Source organism: Theropithecus gelada, chromosome 15, assembly GCF_003255815.1.
Source record: "Theropithecus gelada isolate Dixy chromosome 15, Tgel_1.0, whole genome shotgun sequence".
NCBI lineage: Eukaryota > Metazoa > Chordata > Mammalia > Primates > Cercopithecidae > Theropithecus > Theropithecus gelada.
The window spans coordinates 11,730,364-11,755,266 of NC_037683.1; the positions used below are offsets into that span (position 1 = coordinate 11,730,364).

General features: G+C 41.8%; 1 protein-coding gene and 1 pseudogene across 2 annotated transcripts in view; one reads left to right on the forward strand and one right to left on the reverse strand.

Annotated features, from left to right (window-relative positions):
* GARNL3 (GTPase activating Rap/RanGAP domain like 3) overlaps positions 1–24,903 on the reverse strand; it is a 172,226-nt gene that overhangs the window by 86,517 nt on the left and 60,806 nt on the right. For both annotated transcript variants that reach the window (XM_025360304.1, XM_025360305.1), the window contains one exon: positions 19,085–19,159. In XM_025360304.1, coding sequence (XP_025216089.1) covers positions 19,085–19,159 — 75 coding nt within the window. The remainder of the gene's footprint in view (positions 1–19,084; positions 19,160–24,903) is intronic.
* Positions 8,272–9,211, forward strand: LOC112608509 (annotated as a pseudogene).

Genomic DNA, 24,903 nt, shown 5'->3' on the forward strand with positions numbered 1-24,903 from the left:
ATGTCACTCTATTGCAGCTTTGTTGACATCTCCATTGTGCCACATATGTAAGACAGACTACTGAAACATGCTCTCTTTGACATGCCTCTAGCAATTTACTAGATGTCTGTGGTCAGTTTCTTTATCATGCTGAAGATGTTTCCTTCAATTAGAAGTTTACAAAGAGGCTTTTCTCAGGAACGAAAATTAAATTTACCAAAAGCTTTTTCGGGGGCAACTATTGAGAGAACAGGTTAAATGGGGGGAATCATAGTATATAATGTAACGAATGAATCACGAATATAGTAATAGCTCTTCTGGCATTGAAAAGTTCTTAATTTCTGGAATGCACCCTACTAGGTCATGGTATATTATTCTTTTAATAGACTGCTTGACATTAACAAATGATTTATGTATCATATTTGTTTGTGTGATAGATCTATAGGCTTCCTTTCTGTTTGTGTTTCTGTCATGCTTTCAGGGTTATGTTACCTTACAAAATGAAATGGGAAGCCTTCTGTCCTTGTCATTGGTCTAGAAATACTGACATGCATTGAGAGAGTGCTAAATGCCAAGTATTAGGCTAAGTATTTTATATGCATTATCTCCAGAACCACCCATCAACCTTATGAGATAGATTCTATTTTATCCCCCTACTTTCAGATGAGGAAATTGAGACTGAGAGAGTTTAAACATGTTGCCCAACGTTACAGAAATAATAAGTAGTGGAGCTGGAACCGAAACCAGTTCCAATTCCAGAGGTTTCTTCTTTTTTCTTTTTTTTATCTTAACCATTACATCTTCTTCTGTGTCCTTTTTTATGTCCTGCCTTTTAAGCCTATTAAGGAGTAAAAACGTAGGTGAAAATTTTAGTATTATTTTGCTTTTATCAGATTTTCTGGAATTTAAAAAAACTAGCTATTGCTACATACATATACATTTTTATTTGGAAATAATTTTAAATTTATATAAAAGCTGAAAGAATAAAAGCAGTGTAAAAAAGCATGTTTGCCTTTTACTTACCAGATTTGTCTACAGTTAATGTTTTACCCCACTGGCTCATTTGTTCACACCACCCCACACATACAAACATACACACATATACAATATTTTTTCTGAACCATTTAAGATTCAGATGTAAAATAATAGCCTTCATCCCTAAATACTTCAATGTGTATTTCGCAAGAGTAGGGCTATGTTGTTACATAATCACAGTAGAGCTTTATCAACTTTTCTAAGTTTAACATTGATACCATCTGTATTCCAATGTTGTCAATTGAGTCAACAATGTCATTTTAAGCATTTTCTCTCTTCAGTACAGGATCATTTCACTGTTTCTTTAGACTCCCTTCATCTGCAACATTTCCACAGACTCTTTGTCTTTATGACATTGACATTTTTTTTGGCTGTCACTAGTTTTTTTTCTTTCCAATTTGTATTTTAGGTTGGAGGGGGTGCATGTGCAGGCTTGATACATGGGCAAATTGTGTGTTGCAGTGGTTTGGTCAACAGATAATTTTGTCACCCAGGTAATCAGCATAACACCCAATACGTAATTTTTCAGTCCTTACCTTCCACCCCCGTAGGCCCCAGTGTCTATAGTTCCCTTCTTTGTGTCTGACATCGACATTTTTGAAGAATGCAGCATCTCCCCTCCTCATTCTGGGTTTGTCTGATGTTTCCCCAGTTAGATTCAGGGTAGGCAGACTTGGCTGGAATACCATGTAAGTGAGGTTTGTCCTCAGCTTATGATATTTCAAAATACCCATCTGTTCCTCAGTGTTGATGTTAATTTTGATCACCTATTCAAGATATCACCTCTTAGTTTTGACCTTTTGGTGAAAGCATATCATTGGACTTTGTTCCTTGTAGGATTTTTGCATGATTCAGTATCAACAGTTATTTACTTTATAACCATGAACTACTGGCAGTCTTCAGGCCTTTCCACTATGCCACTGCAGGGCATGCAGCGATGGCATGACCCACCAGCCCGCCTCAGGCATCAGCTGACCAGACACAGGGGGAGTCCAGCCAAGGAAGCTGGCCTCAGCCAGACTCCACAGTGGTTGGTATCATGGTCCCACGGCCTCGGATCCTAGAAAGCTAGAGCAGACCCTAGAGAGTAAACTCTTTTTTTTTTTAATTTTTTTTATTTTTTGGATTTTAAAAAAACTTTTATTTCCTTGATACATTAAAAACTTGTTAGCCTTATTAGAAAATAATGATTAAACAAAAATCACCTGTATTTTCAAATTAACATTTTCATGTATTGTTTCACAATTTTCATTTGCATATATAAAGATCATACTATGCATCCTATTTGGTATCACATTTTCCCACTATGATTATTAATAAATATGTATTTATATCATAACAACTCCATGTATTTACCACATAATTGCACATTATTGTGCTTGATCAGTTGCCTATCAGTTATTTTTCTTTGTTCTACTAAAAGCAACACTGTCATGAACGTCTTTCTCTCTCGCCTAGAGAGTAAACTCTTAAGCTGTCATCAGGACATTTAAACATCTGGGGCCTCCAAGAGATGCGTGGATGGCACAGAGAAGTTTCTTTTAGGTAGCAGCAACAGATCTTAGTTCTGTGCTTCTCAAATTTGTTAAAATGTGCACTCTTGGGCCCATTGTAAACTTCTTCCTTAAGATCTCTATGAATGGGGCACCAGTATCTGTTTTACAAGTGGTTCTGATGAAAACTGAACTTTGAGAAACAATGCTCTACGCCAGTTCTAAAAGAATCCAGCACAGAAAGGGGGGTATAAACTTGGATGGGGCAAAACAAATATAACTTTATTTTCCCTAACTTCGAACTAAAATTTAGTGTTTCATTCAGTTATGAATACATGCAAAAAAACTATAGAATGGACAGTCCTGGTAACCATGCTGACAAAAAAAAAATCAAAGACATTTTCAAAATTCATTATAGTGATTGCAGATATCTCAAAATACTGTTTACACTCTTCACTCTTCAAAATTACAGTATTTATGAGGCCTGCTGCTAGATTTATTATTTAATGTATTTTAATTAATGTATTTATTTTTTACTGAGACGGAGTCTCGCTTTGTTGCCTAGGCTGGAGTGCAGTGGTGTGATCTCGGCTCACTGAAACCTCTGCTTCCGAGGTTCAAGCAATTCTACTACCTCAGCCTCCCGAGTAGACAGGATTACAGATGTGTGTCACCACACCAGCTAATTTTTTTTTTTTTTTGGAGACAGAGTCTTGCTCTGTGACCCAGGCTGATCTCGGCTCACTGCAAGCTCTGCCTCCTGGATTCACGTCATTCTCCTGCCTCAGCCTCCCAAGTAGCTGGGACTACAGGTGCCCACCACCACGCCCGGCTAATTTTTTGTATTTTTAGTAGAGATGGGGTTTCACCGTGTTAGCCAGGATGATCTCGATCTCCTAACCTCGTGATCCACCCACCTTGGCCTCCCAAAGTGCTGGGATTACAGGTGTGAGTCACTGCGCCCGGCCACACCTGACTAATTTTTGTATTTTTAGTAGAGACGGGGTTTTGGTCTCGAATTCCTGACCTCAAGTCATCCGTACACCTCAGCCTCCCAAAGTGCTGGGATTACAGGCATGAGCCACCACATCCAGCCTACTTAATGTATTTTAAAATCATATTTATTACTGTATCATAAATTAGGTTTCAAAAATCCTGTCGATAATTATTTCAATAAACTGTTTTCCTTCGTAATTCTATGTATTTAATTTCATGTCTTCTGAAAAGGGGTCTACAGGTTTTACCAGATTTCCAAAGGGATTCAAAGGCATGGAAAATGACCTACAAACTCTAGGCTTCCAAAGCACTTGCATCTGTCTGCCTCCCAGAGATCAGAACACTGCCAAGTACCGAATGGAACACCACAGGGAGGTGCAAGGCGCCGCTCAGCATCTCAGAGGGAGAGATGGGACTCCAGAGGCAGTGGCATGCTGAGTACCAACTGTCAATGTGAGGAGTTTTCTTTAATGATGAAAATTCACTGGGCTGGGCATAGTGGCTCACGCCTATAATCCCAGCATTTTGAGAGGCCGAGTTCGGAGGATCACTTGAGGCCGGGAGCTCAAGACTAGCCTGGGTAACACAGTTAGATCCTGTCTTTACAAAAAAATAAAAAATAAAAAAATAAAAAGTAGCCAGGTATGGTGGTGTGTGCCTGTAGTCCCAGCTACTCAGAAGGCTGAGGTGGGAGGATCACTTGAACCCAGAAGGCTGAGGCTGCAGTGAACTATGATAGTGATACTGCACTCCAGCCTGGGCAACAGAACAAGATCCCGTTTCTAAAAATAAATAAATAAATAAATAAATAAAATTAAATTAAAAATTAAAATATATTAAAATAAAAGTTACCTATTTCACTTTCCTCTTCACTGAATACTTAACCAAAACACAGGGGAAATAACCCAACTCCAAAAATGTTGTGAGTCTCGCAGAGCAAGACACTTCCCATCCCTTGCTAAAACCACATTTGATGTGGTGTAAAGACAAAAATACATGCAGGAACTGACAAAAGCAATGGAGACTAGGCAACAAAAAAACAACAAAAAAATCCTGCTTTTCCCAGGACCCTGAAGAAGAACTCTGAACACAAGCTCCAGGTTCTGATGATGTGTAGAACTAGCGGACAGTAAAGTGCACAAAGAAGTGTACAGCCGAAGATTGTTTTTTACATTTATACACCCACATAACCATTACCTAGATCAATACAGAAAATATTTTCAGTATTCCAGAAGGCTCCCTTGTTCATTTCCCCAGTCATTACTCAAGCACATGCCAAAAGAGAACCACTGTCCTAACTTCTATCATGGTGGATTACCTGCTCTTGAGTGTTACGGAAATGAAATCATATGATGTGTATTCGAGTCAGGCTTTTTATCCTTTGTCATTTGGTCTGCGACATTCACCCGTGTCACTGGTGTGGCAGTGGTTCGCTCTTTCTCACAGCCATGTAGTAGTCCACCGGATGAATACCACAATTTATGCATTAATTCTTCCACTGATGGACATTTGAATTGTTTCTGGTTTTTGGCTATTAATAATAAAGCCACTGGACGGGCTCAGTGGCTCACAACTGTAATCCCAGCATTTTGGGAGGCCGAGGTGGGTGGATCTCCTGAGGTCAGGAGTTTGAGACCAGTCTGGCCAACAGAGCTAAACCCTGTCTATACAAAAAATACAAAAAATTAGCCGGGTATGGTGGCGCATGCCTGTAGTCCCAGCTACTTGGGAGGCTGAAGCACGAGAATCACTGGAACCCGGGAGACAGAGGTTGCAGTGAGCCAAGATCACACCACTGTACCCCAGCCTGGGTGACAAAGCAAGACTCTGTCTCAAAAAAAAAAGAAAAAAAAAAAAAGAATAAAGCCACTATGACCATTACTGTGTCTGTCTTTTGGTGGATACAAGCACTCATTTCTGTTGGGTATACATCCAGGGACACAGACGATGCGTGTGTTCAGTTTCAGTAGATACTGCCAAAAAAATTTCCCAAAGAGGATATACACACGCTAATTGAAACTCCCATTAGCAAGATATATGAGAGCTCTAGTTGTTCTACATTCTCTGACCAAACTTTTAGCTTTTTAGTCCTTGCATTTCTGGAGTGGGTGAAGTAGTACCTAATTGCGGTTTTAACCTACAATAAATCCTAATTTAAGTGCCATCTATTTTACAAAAGATCTTGGAGATACAGAAGCTCTGTTTCTCCAAGCAGTTTAAGTTGACAATGAAACAGGAACACATTATTTATTTGACATCAACTAGAAAGTTAGGAGAAAATAAGCTGATGAGTACATTTTCCAGATAACTGAAGTTTAACACTACAAACACTCATGCTTATTTTATGACCTTTAGGTAAACATTTGTGAAAGGCTACAATGGAGGGAAATGAACTCACGTTGCTCCATGCTGAATTCACGCCTGTACATGCCCACAGAGACCCAAAAGTCCTGAATCATTTCTGCAAATCAGATCCAAAGCCCACCAAAGCTTCTCATTGCCTTCATTATCTTCCCCCACCTCCTGCTTATACTTGTGGGATGTGACGGAGGAAGACTGAATCTGGTCAGGATATTTTGAGGAGAATGTAATCAAAATCCATATATGACACCCTGATTTTATTTGAATGTTCTCAAATACTTGACTTTAAGCAGGGAATCCACAAAATACAGACACTCAGAATACAAATGATATCCACAGTTTTAAAATAATTCCTTTGATTTTTCATAGAGTCTATTTCAGAGTGAGTTCAATACATGAATGAAAGAAGTTACGCTGATTTTACTTCAGTTCCTAGGTTAAACTGCTGAGATAACATAGCAGTAGGGAAGATGGATTCTTTTAAAAAACAAACTAAAACTTTTTTAAAAATTACAAATGTAAGCATGAATATAAGCTGATTATAAAAATGTGAAACCACACAAAAATTAAAATATTTTTCTTTCCCCCATCCTCCATGACCCAACCTGCTTCTTTTCCCTCTAACAACCGTGCTACCAGATTGGTCTGAATAATCCAGAGTCTTTTTATGCATTTACAAAGATGTGTTTACTTTATACATACATACACACATATCACACATTCACATACATATATACATACAAAAATATATACACATACATAAGCCTATATACACATATGCATAATTTGTTTTCATAAATGGGACAGTAGTGTAGCTATTACACTGAAAAATTTTTCTCCGCTAAAGAAAATATCTTCAGAATATTTCTGTGTCAGTACATATAGATCTATTTTGTTCTTTTTAACAACTATATAGATTCTTCTTTTAAAAAATTCAACACTTCAGTTGAATGAATACAGACTTGTAAAATATGTAAACAGTATATGAGGGCATCGAGTGGAAAGTTAAGGTCCTCCAGTTTCCATCCTGAGCTCCCATTTCCATTCTCCAGAAACGATTACTATTATATTCTTATGTGTCTTTTTAGAAATTTTCTTGCATCTTGACAAGCGTATTTACCATTTTTTGTTTTTAAGAAAAATGACATGATATTAAACAAGTCATTCTGGAACTTGCCTTTATGTCTAACACTGTATCTTAAACACTTTTTTTTTTTGTGGTAATACGTATGTGTCTACTTCATTCTAATAGCTACTAACCATTTCATTGTGTAAATGGACCATAGTTTACATAATAATTCCTCTATTGAAAGAAACTGATGTTGTTTCCAGTTTTTTTCCTATTTTAAATAATGCTACAATATACATCCTAGCAATAGAAGGTCTTCCCAAGTGGTATACACATTTTTAATTATTGCTAATTGCCTTCCCAAAAGATTGTACTAATTTACATATCCTCCAACAGTGTATAAGAGAGTCCTCCCCATGCTAAGGAAGATAGATTTGTAAAAAGCTGAAAGATTGTCCCCTCTGCTGCGCCATCTACTAATTGATACATACAAGTGAGCTGTAAGGGAGGTCCCCAGTGATCACCCAAGGGTCACACTCATTTTAATTAATAATCTGAATAAGCACACAGATGGCAAGACGAGCACATCTGAAGGTAAAATAAAGCTGCTCAGTGGGTTAGCTAACAGGACAGGTGACAGAATCAAGATGTCACCAAAAAATCTTGACAATTAGGAATTATGAGACACACTAATGAGATTAAATTCAATGTAGACAATGCAAGATCCTACACTTAGATACAAAATACAAATTACTCAAGGACAAGGTCAGGTGGTATAAGGAAGGATTCCCCTCCCTTTTTACCCTTAGGAAATTGAGGCACAGAGACACTGAATTGTAAACTAGAGAGTGGTAGAGCTGAGGTTTGAACCCAGGTTTGTTTGACTCCAAAACAGTCTTCATCATATCCTAGTGCTGCTCCACAGCTAAACACCAGCACATGTGAAAAAGATGGGGGGTGGGCCAAGTAGCATATTGTAGGTTCATGAGTCACCAGGGTCCATAAAAAGAGGTAGAGTGTCTACAGCAAGGAAGGCGATGAGCCTGCTCCACTCTGTCACTGTGTGGAGCATGCCCAGAGCCCTGTGTTCAGTTCTGAGCACTTCAGTCCAAAAGGTTCATTAACAACCTCACATGTGTCCAAAGAACAGCAATAAGGATGACAATGATGGAAGTGATCCTGTGTCTTAGGAGGAAAACAACAGATGTCATATTGAAGAGGGCTCAGACTTCCACTCTGGGTCTATGGAGAACATAAATAGAAACTCTGAGTGGAAAATACAGATGATAGTTCCATGTGCTGCTTCAACTGGCAATAGCGGAGGGAACCACCTGGGTTTGTGAAATGGCTGCAGACATTTCTGAATCCAGTGGGGCCAAGTGCAAAGAGACCTAAGGAACAGTGCCGAGTTAAGGCTGATTACCCGCTGTGAGTCCTTTATTGTGGAGTCTGTTCATTACCAATAGGCCACTGTAAGTATATGCCTAATGATGCTAAATGTAGACAATGGTTAGAGAAGAATTTTCCAAATGAATTTGCAAAACTTACTGTAGAAAATTCACCCAAAAAGGGCTGGGTTTGATGGCTCCCGCCTGTAATCCCAGCACTTTGGGAGGCCGAGGGGGACAGATCACTTGAGATCAGGAGTTCAAGACCAGCCTGGTCAACATGGTGAAACCCCGTCTCTACTAATGATACAAAAATTAGCCAACCATGGTGGCACATGCCTGTAGTCCCAGATACTCAGGAGGCTGAGGCAGGAGAATTGCTTGAACCTGGGAGGTGGAGGTTGCAGTGAGCCGAGATCCCACCACCGCACTCCAGTCTGGGCAAGAGTGAGACTATGTCTCAAAAAACAAAACAAAAAAGAAAATGCACCCAAACAAGAAGCTGGAATTAATGAGGGTCAAGGAACAGTAGGGGCAGAAGAGGAGAAGAAAATACAAAAGAGAGATGAAAGGTGTCAAATAAAACAAAGAAAAGAAGGCCATACCAGAAAAGATTACACAGCCAAAATTCCCAAGGCAGAGAAGAAACATGTAACATGAATGTGTGGCCTCTAACTTTTGAAATTGATCTTAAAAAAGCACAGAGAATTTTTGCTCAAAAATTCTGTGGTGCCTCAGTAACAGAAAAGGAAGAAATTATCATTCAGGGAGACTTTACAGATGATGTAATTGATGCTATTCAGGAAAACTGGCCAGAGGTAGATGATGACAGCATCAAAGATACTGCAGAAGAAATGGTTTCAAAAATTTGTCTGTTTTTAATGACCTGAGCTTAATCTTGATATGGCCAAAGGAGACAGGCCTTTAAAAAAATGTATATATGGCCGCGCATGATGGCTCATGCCTGTAATCCCAGCACTTTGGGAAGCCAAGGTGGGTGGATCACCTGAGGTCAGGAGTTCAATACCAGCCCAGCCAATATGGTGAAACCCCATCTCTACCACAAATACAAAAAAATTGGCAGAGCGTGGTGGCTCATGCCTATAATCCCAGCACTTTGGGAGGCCGAGACGGGCAGATCACGAGGTCAGGAGATCGAGACCATCCTGGCTACAGTGAAAACCGGTCTCTATTAAAAATACAAAAAATTAGCTGGGTGTGGTGGCTGGTGCCTGTAGTCCCAGTTACTTGGGAGGCTGAGGCAGGAGAATGGCGTGAACCCGGGAGGCAGAGCTTGCAGTGAGCAGAGATTGCGCCACTGCACTCCAGCCTGGGGGACACAGCGAGACTCCATCTCAAAAAATACAAAAACAAAAACAAAAAAATTAGCCGGGTGTGGTAGTTGGCACCTGTAATCCCAGCTACTCAGGAGGCTGAGGCAGGAGAATCGCTTGAACCTGGGAGGAGGAGGTTGCAGTGAGCCGAGACTGCACCATTGCACTCCATCCTGGGTGACAAAAGTGAAACTCTGTCTCAAAAAAAAAAAAAAAAAAAAAAAAAGATACATGTTCTACAGTAAAACTGCAGACTACCCTCGTCCTTGGCATTTTCACTGTTCTGTACAAGGCTGCTTAGTTTTTTATTGCCAAAGTCAGATAAACAGGGGAGACTGTCACACTTACGCATGGAATAGAATTTAGTCAAATAAAAAATTTTGGTCATTTGGGACTGACTTTCTCTTTCTTTTTTTTTTCTTTTATTTTTTGAGAAGGAGTCTCGCACTGTCATCCAGGCTGGAGTGCAGTGGCGCGATCTCAGCTCACTGCAAACTCTGCCTCCTGGGTTCACGCCATTCTCCTGCATCAGTCTCCCGAGTAGCTGGGACTGCAGGCACCTGCCACCACGCCCAGCTAACTTTTTTGCATTCTTAGTAGAGACAGGGTTTCATCGTATTAGCCAGGATGGTCTCAATCTCCTGACCCTGTGATCCGCCTGCCTCGGCCTCCCAAAGTGCTGGGATTACAGGCCTGGCCTGACTTTTCTCCTTCTCTCTTTTTACCTTTATTTTTGGAAAAGCTCTGTAGACTTTTTATGGGAAGCATTTCTGTTGACTATTTTACAGATATAAAGTTGAGTGATTCTTTTTTTAAAGAATTTGAATTTGGCTTCCTCACCAGTAATATATCTTCTTGCTTCTTTGATGTGATAGTCTTGAGATGGGTGAGACTCTAATACATTTGTGGCTGAATTTGCTTCATTGTTAGCAAGCTGACTCTGTGGGCACAATAACATACTGTCGGTAGGACTTTTTTGAGCTACTCTGGAGATTCTTTGGTAAATTATATTAAAAGCCTTAAAACCAAATGTACTGTTTGAACCAGTAAGCCACTTCTTTGATATTATTCTAAAGAAATAACCAGTCTCGCATAAAACTTATGGATGAAGGTGTTCATTACAATATTATTTATAGTATAAAAAATTACAAGTACAAAATGATAGAAATGAACAACTGGGAAATAAAGAAGTGATGGTGCATCATGTGGTACAGTATCATGCGTATAGTTAAAAACCATATTTTCTAAGAAAACTTGGAAGCAGGCTGGGCATGGTGGCTCATGCCTGTAATCCTGGCACTTTGGGAGGCCAAGGTGGGTGGATCACCTGATGGCAGGAGTTTGATACCAGCTTGGCCAACATGGTGGAACCCCGTCTCTACTAAAAATACAAAAATTAGCTGGGCATGGTGGCAAGTGCCTGTAATCCCAGCTATTTGGGAGGCTGAGACAGGAGACTCACTTTAACCCAGAAGGCAGAGGTTGCAGTGAGCTGAGATTGCGCCATTGCACTCCAGCCTGGGCAACAAGAGCAAGACTCTGTCTCAAAAAAAATAAAAATAAAAAAATAAAAACTTGGAAACATGTTTGGTGATACCAAGTTGGGGCAGACCCCAGATACATTATAGACATTTATTACCATCACTATTTTGAGTGGAAGGTCATTCAGAGAGGCTAGAGGTTCTTATTCTGGCTATAAATTGTGTGAGTAATTCTACTAACCAAATAAAAGCAATATACACCCACGCTCAGCAGATAGTTTGGGAAATAGCAATTGAAACATGTCTTTCTCACAAGAGAAACTGAACAGTTTTGTTTTTTTTTTTTGAGACGGAGTCTTGCTCTGTCGCCCAGGCTGGAGTGCAGTGGCCGGATCTCAGCTCACTGCAAGCTCCGCCTCCCGGGTTTACGCCATTCTCCTGCCTCAGCCTCCCGAGTAGCTGGGACTACAGGCGCCCGCCACCTCGCCCGGCTAGTTTATTTTGTATTTTTTAGTAGAGACGGGGTTTCACCGTGTTAGCCAGGATGGTCTCGATCTCCTGACCTCGTGATCCGCCCGTCTCGGCCTCCCAAAGTGCTGGGATTACAGGCTTGAGCCACCGCGCCCGGCCGAAACTGAACAGTTTTAATGAGTACATTAGATGAATTTAAACTCTAAGTCAGGTGCTGCAAATTGAAAAGAAGACTTACGTTTTAAATTGCTATAGACAGCTTTAAGAAGCGTAGAATCCATGAAGCCATTGTTTATTGCCATGCAAATTACAATCTTGAATGACTTTTTTAAAATAAAAAATGTGTAATAAAGATGTAAATTTTAAAAATGGGATTCTGCATTAACTGAATTTTACTAAACAGAATTACCTGGTGAAGCAAATTTATCCATCAAGATAATTCGGTATGTGTTATGTATGTATTCTGTTGGTGCTAGAAGATGTCTATGTGCCTATATCAACACATGTGACTTCATGTAAAGTTTCTTAATGTTCACAGTTCTTAGCAAATGCAGTTTTAATTCACAGATAGCCAGCAATGGATGTTGTTATACTACAGGAAAATGTAGGATTAAAATTGTCCTTGTGTTAAAGAAGAAAAAAAAAAAAAAGAAAATATAGCCTAGGCTCAAGTGGCTCACACCTGAAATCCCAAAACTTTCGAAGGCTGAGGCGGGTGAATCACTTGAGCCCAGGAGTTTAAGACCAGCCTGGGCAACATGGTGAAATCCCATCTCTACAAAAAATGCAAAAACTGGCCAGGCGCGGTGGCTCGCGCCTGTAATCCCAGCACTTTGGAAGGCCCAGGAGGGCGGATCACAAGGTCAGGAGATCAAGAGCATCCTGGCTAACACGGTGAAACCCCATCTCTACTAAAAATACAAAAAAATTAGCTGGGCATGGTGGCAGGTGCCTGTAGTCCCAGCTACTTGGGAGGCTGATGCAGGAGAATGGCGTGAACCCGGGAGGCAGAGCTTGCAGTGAGCAGAGATCGCACCACTGCACTCCAGCCTGGGTGACAGACCGAGACTCTGTCTCAAAATAAAACAAAAAAACAAAAACAAAAAATACAAAAATTAGCCAGACGTGGTGGCCTGTGCCTATAGGCCCAGTTGCGCAGGAAGCTGAGGTTGGAGGATCACCTGAGCCATGGAGGTCAAGGCTTCATTGAGCCATCATTGCACTACTGCACTCCAGCCTGGGTGACAGAGGGAGACCCTGTCTCGAAAAAAAAAAAAAAAAGAAAAAGAAAAAGAAAATACAGTAGACAAGTGAATTATGTTCAATAAAAAGACCTTTCTAGCAATTAGAGATACTGAAAAATGGAATTAACTGCTTTAGGGGTGTGGTATAACGGGAATACGTATTTGGTCTTTGTTGCTGGTACCTAGCACAGAGCTCCTGAGTGATAAGGGTGACAGAAGTATCTTTTGTTCTAAGGTGGGGACTCTCAGGGGGTTCCTAGATAGCTGCAGGATTGGGGGTGGCTGCCAGAAAGACTAAGCCTTGAGTAGAAATTTGGAACTTTCAGCCCCATATCCCAACCTCCAGGATGAGAGAGGGTTTGAAGATTGAGTCAGTCATCCATGGCCAATGATTTAATTAATCATGCCTACCTGGCCAGTCGTGGTGGCTCATGCCTGTAATCCCAGCATTTTGGGAGGCTGAGGTGGGCAGATCACCTGAGGTCAGGAGTTTGAGACCAGCCTGGCCAACATGGTGAAACCCTGTCTCTACTAAAAATATAAAAAGTATCTGGATGCAGTGGTGGGTGCCTGTAATCCTGGCTACTTGGGAGGCTGAGGCAGGAGAATCACTTTTTTTTTTTTTTCCTGAGACGGAGTCTTGCTCAGTCACTCAGGCTAGAGGGCGGTGGCGCCATCTCGGCTCACTGCAAGCTCCGCCTCCCGGGTTCACACCATTCTCCTGCCTCAGCCTCCCAAGTAGCTGGACTACAGGCGCCCGCCACTACGCCCGGCTAATTTTTTTGTAATTTTAGTAGAGACAGGGTTTCACCGTGTTAGCCAGGATGGTCTTGATCTCCTGACCTCGTGATCCGCCCGTCTCGGCCTCCCAAAGTGCTGGCGTGAGCCACCGTGCCCGGCCAGGAGAATCATTTGAATCCAGGAGGCGGAGGTTGCAGTGAGCCAAGGACGCGCCATTGCACTTCAGCCTGGGTGACTAGAACAAAACTCCATCTCAAAAAAAAAAAAAAAAAAAAAAAAAAAAATCATGACTACCTGATGAAATCTCTGTACAAACCCCTAAATCATGGGGCTTAGGGAGCTTCCATGTTGGGGAACATATTGCAGTACTGAAAATAGGATACAACTGGAGAAGGTATGGAAGCTCCGTGCCACCACCCTCACACCATGACCTATGCATCTCTTCCATTTGGTTCTTCCTGAATCGTACTCTTTATAACAGACCAACCCCTGGTATTGGTCCATAGCTGCTTAGGAACTGGGCTACACAGCTGGAGGTGAGTTGTGGGTGAGCAAAGCTTCATCTATATTTGCAGCCACTCCCCATTGCTTATATTACCACCTGAGCTCCGCCTCCTGTGAGATCAGAAGCAGCATTAGATTCTCGCAGAAGCCTGAACCCTACTGTGAAATGCATATGCGAGGGATCTAGGTTGTGTGCTCCTTATGAGAATCCAATGCCTGATGATTTGTCACCGTCTCCTATAACTCCCAGATGGAACCATCTAGTTGCAGGAAAACAAGCTCAGGTCTCCCACTGATTCTACATGATGGTGAACTGTATAATTATTTCATTATATATTACAATGTAATGATAATAGAAGTAAAGTGCACAATAAGCGTAATGTGCTTGAATCATCCCGAAACTATCTCCCACTACCTGGTCCGTGGAAAAACTGTCTTCCACAAAACTGATCCCTGGTGCCAAAAAGGTTAGGGACTGCTGCTTTATAATATATGAGTAATAGTAAAAAAAAGTGCTTTTATGAATTCTGTGAGTGATTTTAGGGAGTTATGGAAGCTGAGGAGGAGGCTGTGGTAACGGCTACCTGACTTTGTAGCCAAGTTGGTCAGAAATGTGGAATGTAGGTAACCTGGAGACCCAATGCTTGTGACTGGCTTCTGAAATGAGGACAGTCTTGTGGGACTGAGCCCTTAAACCTGTGGAGTCTGACACTAACTCCAGGTAGTTGGTGTGAGAATTGAATTGTAGGACACTCAGTTGGTATCAGAATTAATTAGTGTCAGGAGGAAAAAAATCCTATCAAGGAGGTATCTTCCTGCTGGAGATATACTCAAGCAGGAAGAGATCAGCTGACTGCTGGCAAAGCTGATGTAGGAACTCATGCATTGGAAAGGGGATTGGCCCAGATGAACTCTAAGGCAGGAAAGAACGGTCCATTCTGATGGATGCCAATCTGAAAACTGTTTACTAGCTCATGACAAGGTATACAAGAAACCTTTATAGTGTTCTGACATGCCTGTGGCATCAAAGTACATGCTCAGTGGATTCATCTCATGAAACAGTCCAGACCAGTCTGGATGACATCTAATTCCTTGATGAGTTGCATAAGGTAGGACCACATATTTAATTTCCTGCAACTGACCGGAAATTAAAAAGACAGTCTGAGAAGCACGGCTCAGAGGCTCAGCCTCATTGGTTGTCGCTGGTAAGGGCTTTCTGATGACCCCATCTTAACTAGGGCTCTTCCTATTTCTTTGCACCATGGTCCTCTGTTTTTGCCACAGCAGTTACCAAAATTTGCAATCCTTCTATGTGTTTCTATTGGTTACTGATGGCTCTCCCTGCCACCTGTAGGTCCCTGGGACCAGGGACCTCAGCAGGCTTATTCAATCCTGCATCCAGGGCTCAGCCTGTCTGGCACTAGGAAATGACCCTATGAATGCCAGCTGAATGAATGTTTTGTCATATTATATGAAAAGCACTCCTGATACAACTTATTTTTTGGTAATGGCAGGCTAGATTATTCAGATCTACCCCTCCCACTGAAAAAACTAAAAGTACTAGAAGAATATTAAAATCATCTCCTTGAAAGCACTGGAGGCCAGGCGCAGCATCTCATGCCTGTAATCGCAGCACGTTTGCAGGCCAAGGCTGGCGGATCATGAGGTCAGGAGTTCGAGACCAGCCTAGCCAACATGGTGAAATCCCGTCTCTACTAAAAATACAAAAATAAGCCAGGCATGGTGGCACGCACCTGTAATCCCAGCTACTCGGGAGACTGAGGCAGGAAAATTGCTTGAATCCAGGAGGCGGAGGTTGCAGTGAGCTGAGATAATGTCACTGCACTCCAGCCTGGGTGACAGAGCAAGACTCTGTCTTGGGGGGTAAAAAAAAAGCACTGGAGTGCTTACCAAATAGTAAGAATTGCCAACTAAAACTGAAAGGCAAATGGGAACCTAGAGAGGTAAATGCATCATGAAAGTCTTTTTTGGCTTGAGGATGTTTGTCAATCCCAGCAAAATTGAATTTGGGTTTTGGTGACCTCATGGGGGACAAAGACTCAAATCCCAAGACCCACTGGGGTAGGCAAGTCCAATAGGAACCCAGCCCCACATTACGCTAGGATCCCAAAGGGCTACACACTCAAGTAAGAGGGAATCAGAAGAAACCACCTCTACCACCAAAAACTACAAGGAAGTTGTGACAGCACCGAGCAGAGCTGAGCCGGGGAGCACCTCTGAGCTGTGGTGGCCACAAGCCAGCTTTCACATGTATCTGCAGCTGTAATAGAGCTGAGCGGGGGAGCGTCTCCGGGGTGTGGTAATCTGCAGCACTTGGGTAGTTTAAAAGGTCTCAAGCTGGGTATTTGGTTTAAAGGTATCTGGTAAAAGCAAACATAAGTCCTCCCTACCAAAAAGCAACTCATCTTAGGTCTCATATTATTCCAAAAAAGTAACATTCAGGAATAACAAATAGTACACGATCAGGCAGCCTAGCACACAGAGAAGCACATGACATGAGGAGCACAGGCCAGAGGAAAACAATTAAACAACAGCCACAAAAACTTCACATTTCGGAATTCTCAGTTGCAGATGATAAAACCGTTACACTACGTTTAAAGAAATAAAAGACAAATTTGACATTATCTCAAGGGAACAGTAAACTATAAAAAGTGACCAAGCAACCTCGGATTAGGCAACGGTTTCTCAGACATAACAACAAAAGTGCAAGCAATGAAAGAAAAAAAATAGGCAAACTAGACATGATCTAATCTTAAAGCTTTTGTGCTTCAAAGGACACAACCATGAAAGTGGAAAGATAAAAACACAGAATGGAAGAAAATTTTTGCAAATCATATATCTGATAAGTGTCTAATTATCCAGACTATATAAAAAACTCTTACAATTGAATAATAAAAGCGCAAATAACCCCAAAACGAAATTTGCAATTTGTTTGTTCACAGGTTTGAGAATTTTTAAGCAACGACATATAGTGAGTCCTTTACTGCACTAACAGCTTTAACTAATTCAGAGCAAGCCAGCTGTTTTTTCCCCTCTGGAAGTCAAGTGCCCGTAAGGTCTTTTATCAGGCTAGGAAGTACCATTGGCCAGAAACTTCTAACTGAAGACCATCAATACAAAACAGCCAAGGTGCTCCAATGGAGCATCATGCTCAGTAGTTCTGGTGGAAATAAAACCTAAAAATGTATTTGATCCTTGATATTGTATTTCCAGAGAAGCAATCTGAGATAGGAATGTGTTTTGAACACAACAGACTGCAATGATTTGTGAAATCAGTAACTCCCCAAATTGTTCCCAAGACGTCGACTGAACTGCCCAAGGCCACACTGCTGGTGAGTTGTAGGGCCATGATTTGAACCCTGGGAAGACTGACTCTTAAGCCACTTCTGATCATGACCCAAGCACAGGTCATTTCTAACCCCTGACTGGGGCCCAGAACCTATCCTCTGGTGTACAGCAGGGCCAGGTGAGCAGTGTTTGACTGCCAAGTGTATGGTGATTACAGCACCACATGAAGGCCCCACTGATGTCTTTCCTGGGAGGTGTGTATTTCCTCCAGACGCTGGACGCGGAGGGGCCAGAGTTGTGCTTATATAGGGTGGCAAAGTCCAGTTTGCTTTGTCCATTTCAGGATGGGCTGAAGTTCTGCAAAATTTTGGTAACAGGAAGATGTCTCAAGGTATACAGCCTCCGTGGGCTCTCAAAGTAGAAACTCAGCATGGTGACTGCTAGCTTTCCAAGCACTGGAGAGCAAGAACTCAATGCCTCTGTGCCTGGCTTAGCTCCTGAGAACCTTTGGCTGCCTCAGCTTGTGATGATGAGGCTATCTAGTCCCAGGGGCCAGGCCATTTGGGGAGGGCTGTTTCTAAGGTTCAGAAGCAAAATTTTCCATGAGTTCCTTCTATGTGGGTCAGCCGACATCATTCTGGACAAGAAGTATGTGGGTACCTATTCAGGGGTATTCAGCCCCAACTTGGCTAACATGTCAATGGCAAGGGTCAGGTGAATGTATATGGCTAAGGCCAAGGGTGAAAATGAGCAATCACGTCCCAAATGTTGTGGGCTTTCGAGTTAAATTCGTAGCTCTTCACCAACAATTTGCATTAGGAGGTGGTCAGGAGAAAACCGGCAATGTGGCAGTGATGACAACAACAATAACCATCAATAGCATCATAACTAGCACTTCTGAATGCTTCCTATGTGCCAGGCATAGTGCTAGGAGTTTTACAAGCATAGCGCACTGAATTCTTGCAATAATCTTGAGACAGTTTCTAATTTACAGACGGAAAAAACAGGCTCAGGGAGGCTGGGGTCCTTGCCCAGGGTCAGGGTCAGGGAGCTAGAGCTATGATGAGCTACTGTGCAAAAAGGCAGCAGAGAAGAAAAAGGCTGGGGAGTTTTTGCCATACTCTGCAGTTTAAAGGGTGGACCCCGTGGGATAGAGACGGTAGTGGCAGTTTTAAAGAAAAAAAAAGAAAAAAGAAAGTCAGGAGAGTGTCTGTGGCTTGCAGCAAAGAAGACCGAGAACCCAGAAAGTAGGTGTGGCCCAAGGAGTGGTAGGCAGTACCAGCCTCTTTTCCTGATGACATTTTGTCATTGCAGTAATTTTTGGCATCTCCCTCCTGGATCCTGGCACTGCTCGGAGGGCCGTGCCAAGCTGATCAGCCTGGCGGAGGAAGTACTGGGACTCGGGGCCATTCACAGAGGGTGGTAGAATTGTCTCTGGCCCCACTGCTGGCAGAACAACTTCCTGTGTCTACCTGGTTTTAACATAGATCTTTTAAAGGGTATGTGTCACCCTATGAATAGCACCTTCCATGCCAGAATACTGACATTTCCCTTCCATTGGCTTCAAGCACAGCTCTGAAAAGCTCTATTTACCTCCTCCAGAACTCTTTCACTGCTATATCCCAGGCACTGCAATCATGTGCTTGGTGGCATTACAGGAAGTGGGGAGGCTTCCTTACCTCATCTGAAGAGCCATTTTCCACTCTGAATCTTCCAGCCCTTTGGATGGCTCCATCAGCATCACTGGAAATAAGCTAGGGGGGAAAAAGCATTCAATTAGGCAGTATTTACAGTGTCTATCTGTATGTAGCTATCCTATAAGTAAGCCACATCTAAGGACACAGGCTGGAGTGCCCAGCCTAGAAGCTAACAGTTTTTTTAAAGCTCTATCAGCCAGGTACTCATACAGTTGGCTCCCACTGTCCTTGGGAACCCAAGAGTAACAATGGCTAACCTGCAAGCATGGCAAACAAGAGCATCACATTTAAATTTGAACACATTCCAATACTGATGCTCCCAGCAAAAACAATCTTAATACACACCACATGTGGACAAGTGGCAGTTCACAGATGGCAAGACCGAAAGCCAGCTCTCAAGTTCAGCCGCCTTCACAGGAAAGCCTGAAGAACAATTAGTGGCTGGCAAGAACTCAAGGCTCTACTACCATGAGAGAAAGCGCCTGTGCTTCATTCAGTTTTAAACAGTTTCCAAAAGGCCAATTAGTCCCTCCTCAGGCAGGCAGACTGTGTTTTAGCTCTGGCAAGGTGATGCTTGCAAATAGACAGCCTCCAAGGGGCCTGATGTTCGAAAGAGGTGAGTGAACAGACCGGGGCTTGGCACTTGAGTCCTAAAATTACTGACTCAAGATTAACTTATTTTCTCCTTCTAGATTTTCTCAGTAGTGACTCGGGAAAACAACACATCTTTTTTTAGCCTTTAAATCTACCCACAATTTGCAACAAAGATCTGCCAACAGCAGACTCATCAGAACGCACCTGCCCTGAGGGGTACTTCTCACCTCTCTAACTCAGGGCTTGCTCAGCAAAACAGAAATGTTATTTCTCAGGAAAGATGGTTACCTCATATTTTCACTAGTGCTTAAGAGATATGATGGTATAAAAAATTAATAGAAAAAATTTAGGTAAAAACTCTAATGAATTTTCTCAAGGAAAATTATTTAAAAGAGATTGATAAATTTTTCCCATGATAAATATAAAAACAGTATCTGGTATTTGTTGAAGGCCATGCATTCTTTTGCTCTTAATATGTATTATCTCATTTAATTCTCATAACAACACAAGGTAGGCATTATTATTATTCTCATTTATGAACAGGGAAACTGAGGCAGAGAAGGGTAAAACAACGGGCTACAGTCACTTAACTAGTTAGTACAGGTAGAACTGGGATGTGAACAGAGGCAGCCAGACCCCAGAAGCCCACTGTCCTCATCTAACCACCACCCTCCCTAACCATCCTCCAGAGAATGTCCGTGATTAGGTTCAGTTTTTATATCTCATCTTTCTCCTGCAAAATAATTTCTAAAAGCAAATGTGTGGATGACATCAGATCATTACACGATTGCTAAACTGAGGATGAGCCCAAGAGGCTGTGTAGTCATGAATTTCACCTTATCCAAACAGAGGTCTAGCCTTTGCCCTCAGCTTCTGGGAGGTGATCTCTAAGACCTGGGAATGACCTGCGTTAGTGTCTGATTACTTAGGGGCTCTGAGTTACACTGATTTATAGTGAGGGCTTTGGGTCACACAGTATCAGCTCTACCTCCAGAGGGGCTGAAGGCTCAGGTCAGCCATGTGGGTGGTCAGCCACATCTACGGGATCAAGCCCTGCTAAAATCTCTGGATACCACAACTCAGGTGAGCTTCTTTGAGGAGCAACATTCCACTCCGTGCTGATGTTGTCACACATCATTGGAAGGAGGAGTTAACAACTCCTGTCTACAACTCCATCAGGAGTGGACAACGGGAAGCTCTGCAATGGAACTCTTCTGAACTCTGTCCCACGCATCTCTTCCCTTGGCTGATTTTAATGTGTATTCTTTTGTTGCAATAAATCATAAATGAGCTTAACAGCTTTTAGTGAATTCTGTGAGTCCTTCTAGCAAACTATCAAACCTGAGAGTGGTCTTGGGGACTCCTGAACGCTGCAGTAGTTGGTGTCAGAAGTGAGAGTAATCTGGTGGACTGTCTCTAACTTTACAGAGGCCAATTTTAAAGTACAAGAGAAAGATAAATTTAGATATCATAGGATCACTGCCATTTTCACAGGGGAAGTATAGAGGATTCAGCATCAACAGCTTCTTTGTGGGTTTCTACTCACTGTTAAAATAGAGGGAAAAACAAGTAGATTTCAGGTAGAGTACTATTGGCATAGGCTGCCTTAAGGGCTTTGGGAGAAGCATTCTGAGATGACATCTGGACTTGGCAAGAAAAGAGCACTATGATCAATTAATAATGTCTGACATAGGCCTACAGAGACGTGAGACACACCCTCCCCTTACTTGTTACCCCTAAAATAGAGGTTGCTAGAGAGAGTCCTGACTATAACTAGTCTCATCTAGGAGTCGAAGGCTTGAGAGAAGAGCTGATAGTCATTCATGCATATAAAAATATAAATTAAACATCATAAAAACACTATATTTTAGACACAGGCATATGCAGTAATGCTCTTTTTCATTTATTGAGTTTAGAACAAGAAGTATACTGCTTGTCTTGCTTAAAAAGTTCAAGAAAAAAAGGAAGAACAAATTTAACGATTTGATGGTAAAAAGAAATGTAGCTCCCTTTGAACTCATGAAATCCATAAAGACAGAGCTCATGCTAATGGGTTTGACTATCACCTTTACCATTTCCCCATCCCCATCCCCATCTTCCTTCAAGTCACCATCATCTGTCACCTGGATGACCACAACCACCTCCTACTGAGTCTAGACACCCATCTACCACTGCTCATCTCCAAGCAGCTCCTCACACGGAAGCCTGCAGCCCGGGTGATTATGCAAACTGCAAATATGACTGTGTGCCACAATCCCACCTCTATTCCAGCACCCCCACTTCTTCCCACCAGAGGACACATGCTTGGGACTTCCTGGCTTGGAAGGCCCTCCTTTCTCACCTTCCCCTAAAAATCCCTACTACTCATCCTTCAGTTCCACCAAAGTCCCCCTCCTTCTATATACCTTCCCTGACCCACTGCCTAGGAAGATGACCCCGTTGTCAGTTCTGGGGACACTCAGCAGAGTTGTGATTGACATTTCTCTGTGTGATTACTTGGTTCACACCTGTCTTTCCTCAGGCGCTCTCTCTGCTCTCCAGCAAACTTCAAAAAGACAGCAACTACATTTATTTGTTCTCACCACTGCATCTCCAGAGCTAAGCACACCACCTGACATAGTATCCATCTCATTAAATATTCATAAATAAGAAATATGTGAATAGATGAATGCCAAATTTATATTGCAAATGGCCAAAGAGATATACAGGGGTAAGACCTATGCTGGCCCTGGAAACCAGAGAAAGTTCATTAATCATGCAAGAAATGTCAAAGGAATTCTACCAGCTCTATCATGAAGGAAAGGCCAAAGTGAAGGGCAGGCCCGATAACTGGAAGCACCACAGGCTGGGGAAAGTCGGTTGGGCAGTAACTTAATCAAACCATGCAGGTTCACACCAACACCCTGAGCTCATGCTGGCAGGACCTGCCTGAGGGGAAGTGGGTGGGAGGGCAGTAGGTGGGCCGGAGATCCTACTGGTCACACTCAGGGCCAGCACAGAGTGGCAGTCTCAGTGCCCCCCACCCCGGCTGGGTCACACAGATTGCTAACTAAAGGAGAGGGGGCTGTGGTGGCTGGAGCCTGATGAAGACCAGAACATCAGCTGCCGTGAAAGGAGAAAGTGCCCCAGCAAACTAGGGAATGAAAAAACTAACACTTCAGGAAAAAAATCTTTTTAACACAATAGAGAAGCTGACTGTCAGGTAGCTGTCTCTGTCCATTTTCTTTCTATTATCTTCACAAACCTTTGATCTGGCCAATTACAACTATAAAAAATCTACATTTTCTTTTTTTGGGAGAAGATTTGGCTCAGGAATGACACAATCTCTATCAGAACCCATCTAAATGTCAAAACTGCACAACCTAGAAGCCCTCTCCCTCAATTCATCTAGATGGTACAGAGCTCCAGCTGCCATCAAAATCCACTCTCGCCGTTTGTCACAGTGCAGAATCGTAGCTGGACACAAAGCTAGACTCCGTTGCCCTAGAGGTGGCCATTTGACTGAATTAGCTCCACTTAAAGGTGGGCCAAAGCCCACCTAGGTACATTTATGGACCCAGGCCCTTTAGGAGAGGGGAGGTACCTCTTCTATGCACTTTTTCCTTCTCCACTGGCTAGAACCCCAGTGATCAGAGGGATCCTGGAAATTCATGTTGAAGACAGCAGATTTTTCTTGAGCCTGAATGTGTGGTGCAGACCCACCACCCACTTAGAATTTCTGGCTGCATATGAGAGAGAAATAAACGTATTGTTTTTTACTGCATTGTGACATTCTAAGCCAACTAATATCCCCAATAAGGAAGAATCAAGAGAATAATCACTGATCCTATGATAAGTTCATAATATAAAATGTAAAAAGTGACCTGAAATATCAGAGAAAATGTTCTATGAAACAGATTTACTACAAAAAGTACAAGAATTTTTTGAAAATTTCTAATTATGGTAATAATTTGGGAGCATATTGGATCTACAAAAACGGAACAATCTATAATCAGCTTTCAGATGAAAAGTGTAATTACTGAATTTCAAAATGTAGTGACCGTGGTGAACCAAAAACTAGATGCTGAGAAGAAAATGCCCCTAAAGAGTAAATAAGAATATCAGTTTGAGATAAATAGAGGAAAACGATTATGAAAAACAGAGAACATATCTGGGAGAAAGTGTAAAGAATGGACTGGGGGGTTATGAAAGTGGTCCTTGGGCAGAGAACAGAACACAGGAATAAGCAAATTATCTCCTACACTAACCACCCCCTCTAGCAAGGTTCTCTACTAATGAGTGAGACTAAAACTAAAGGAGAGCTACTAGTGAAGGCAGATCAGCCTACATGGTGTGGAAAGAAAGAAGACGGCAAGGCAGTCTGAGACCTTACCCCTCCAGAGCCAGCAAAGAGGAGGGAGTTGTTCAGGTCTCCTCTCACACTGGAATGCATCCAGCCCTTTGTTATTCTTCTGAGAGAAGGGTCCAGAAAAGAGACTTCTGCCTGTGTGCTCAGACCTTTGTAAATATAGCTCTGTCTGCCCAGGAGTTTAGTAATTAGTAAGATGTTTTCTAATCTGATCAATCCAGATCTGCACTCCTGAAGGGTGGAGTGAGAGGGAGGGATACAATGAGAAAGTGGATAAAGAGGAGCCTGGAACTCCTCCTAAAGGTAAACAGAACAGCACAGATGTTTTAATAAATATGAATTGGTTACATTTCCATACTAAAACAAAAAAGACTTGATTGGTAACCATAAATGAAATATATTAAATACAATAAAGCAATCATGAAAAAGAAACGCAAAATAAAAAATATCCTAGGCAAATTGGGATAAAAAGAAAGTAAGGGAATAATAAAATCATAAAGTAGAACTTAGGAGAAAAAGACATCAAATAAAAAAGGTTATTTTATATGGATAATTAGAACCTCCCATCTCCAAAATATAACTATAAACATTTATGTAATCAATAACATATAATTATAAAACAAAACCTATTATAACTAGAAAGAAGAGTTTATAAAATTATAGTTGTAATGAGAAACTTTAGTACTTTTCTCTCTGATAGGTCAAGGCAAAAACTGGTAAGTATTTATAGAGGAATCAAATAATAAATTTAATAAACATGATTTAATAGACATATACTGACTGTATCAAGGTACAAACAGAGAATACACACCTTTAAAAATATCTAGTTAACTTAAAAAAAACCGACCTAATATTGAAA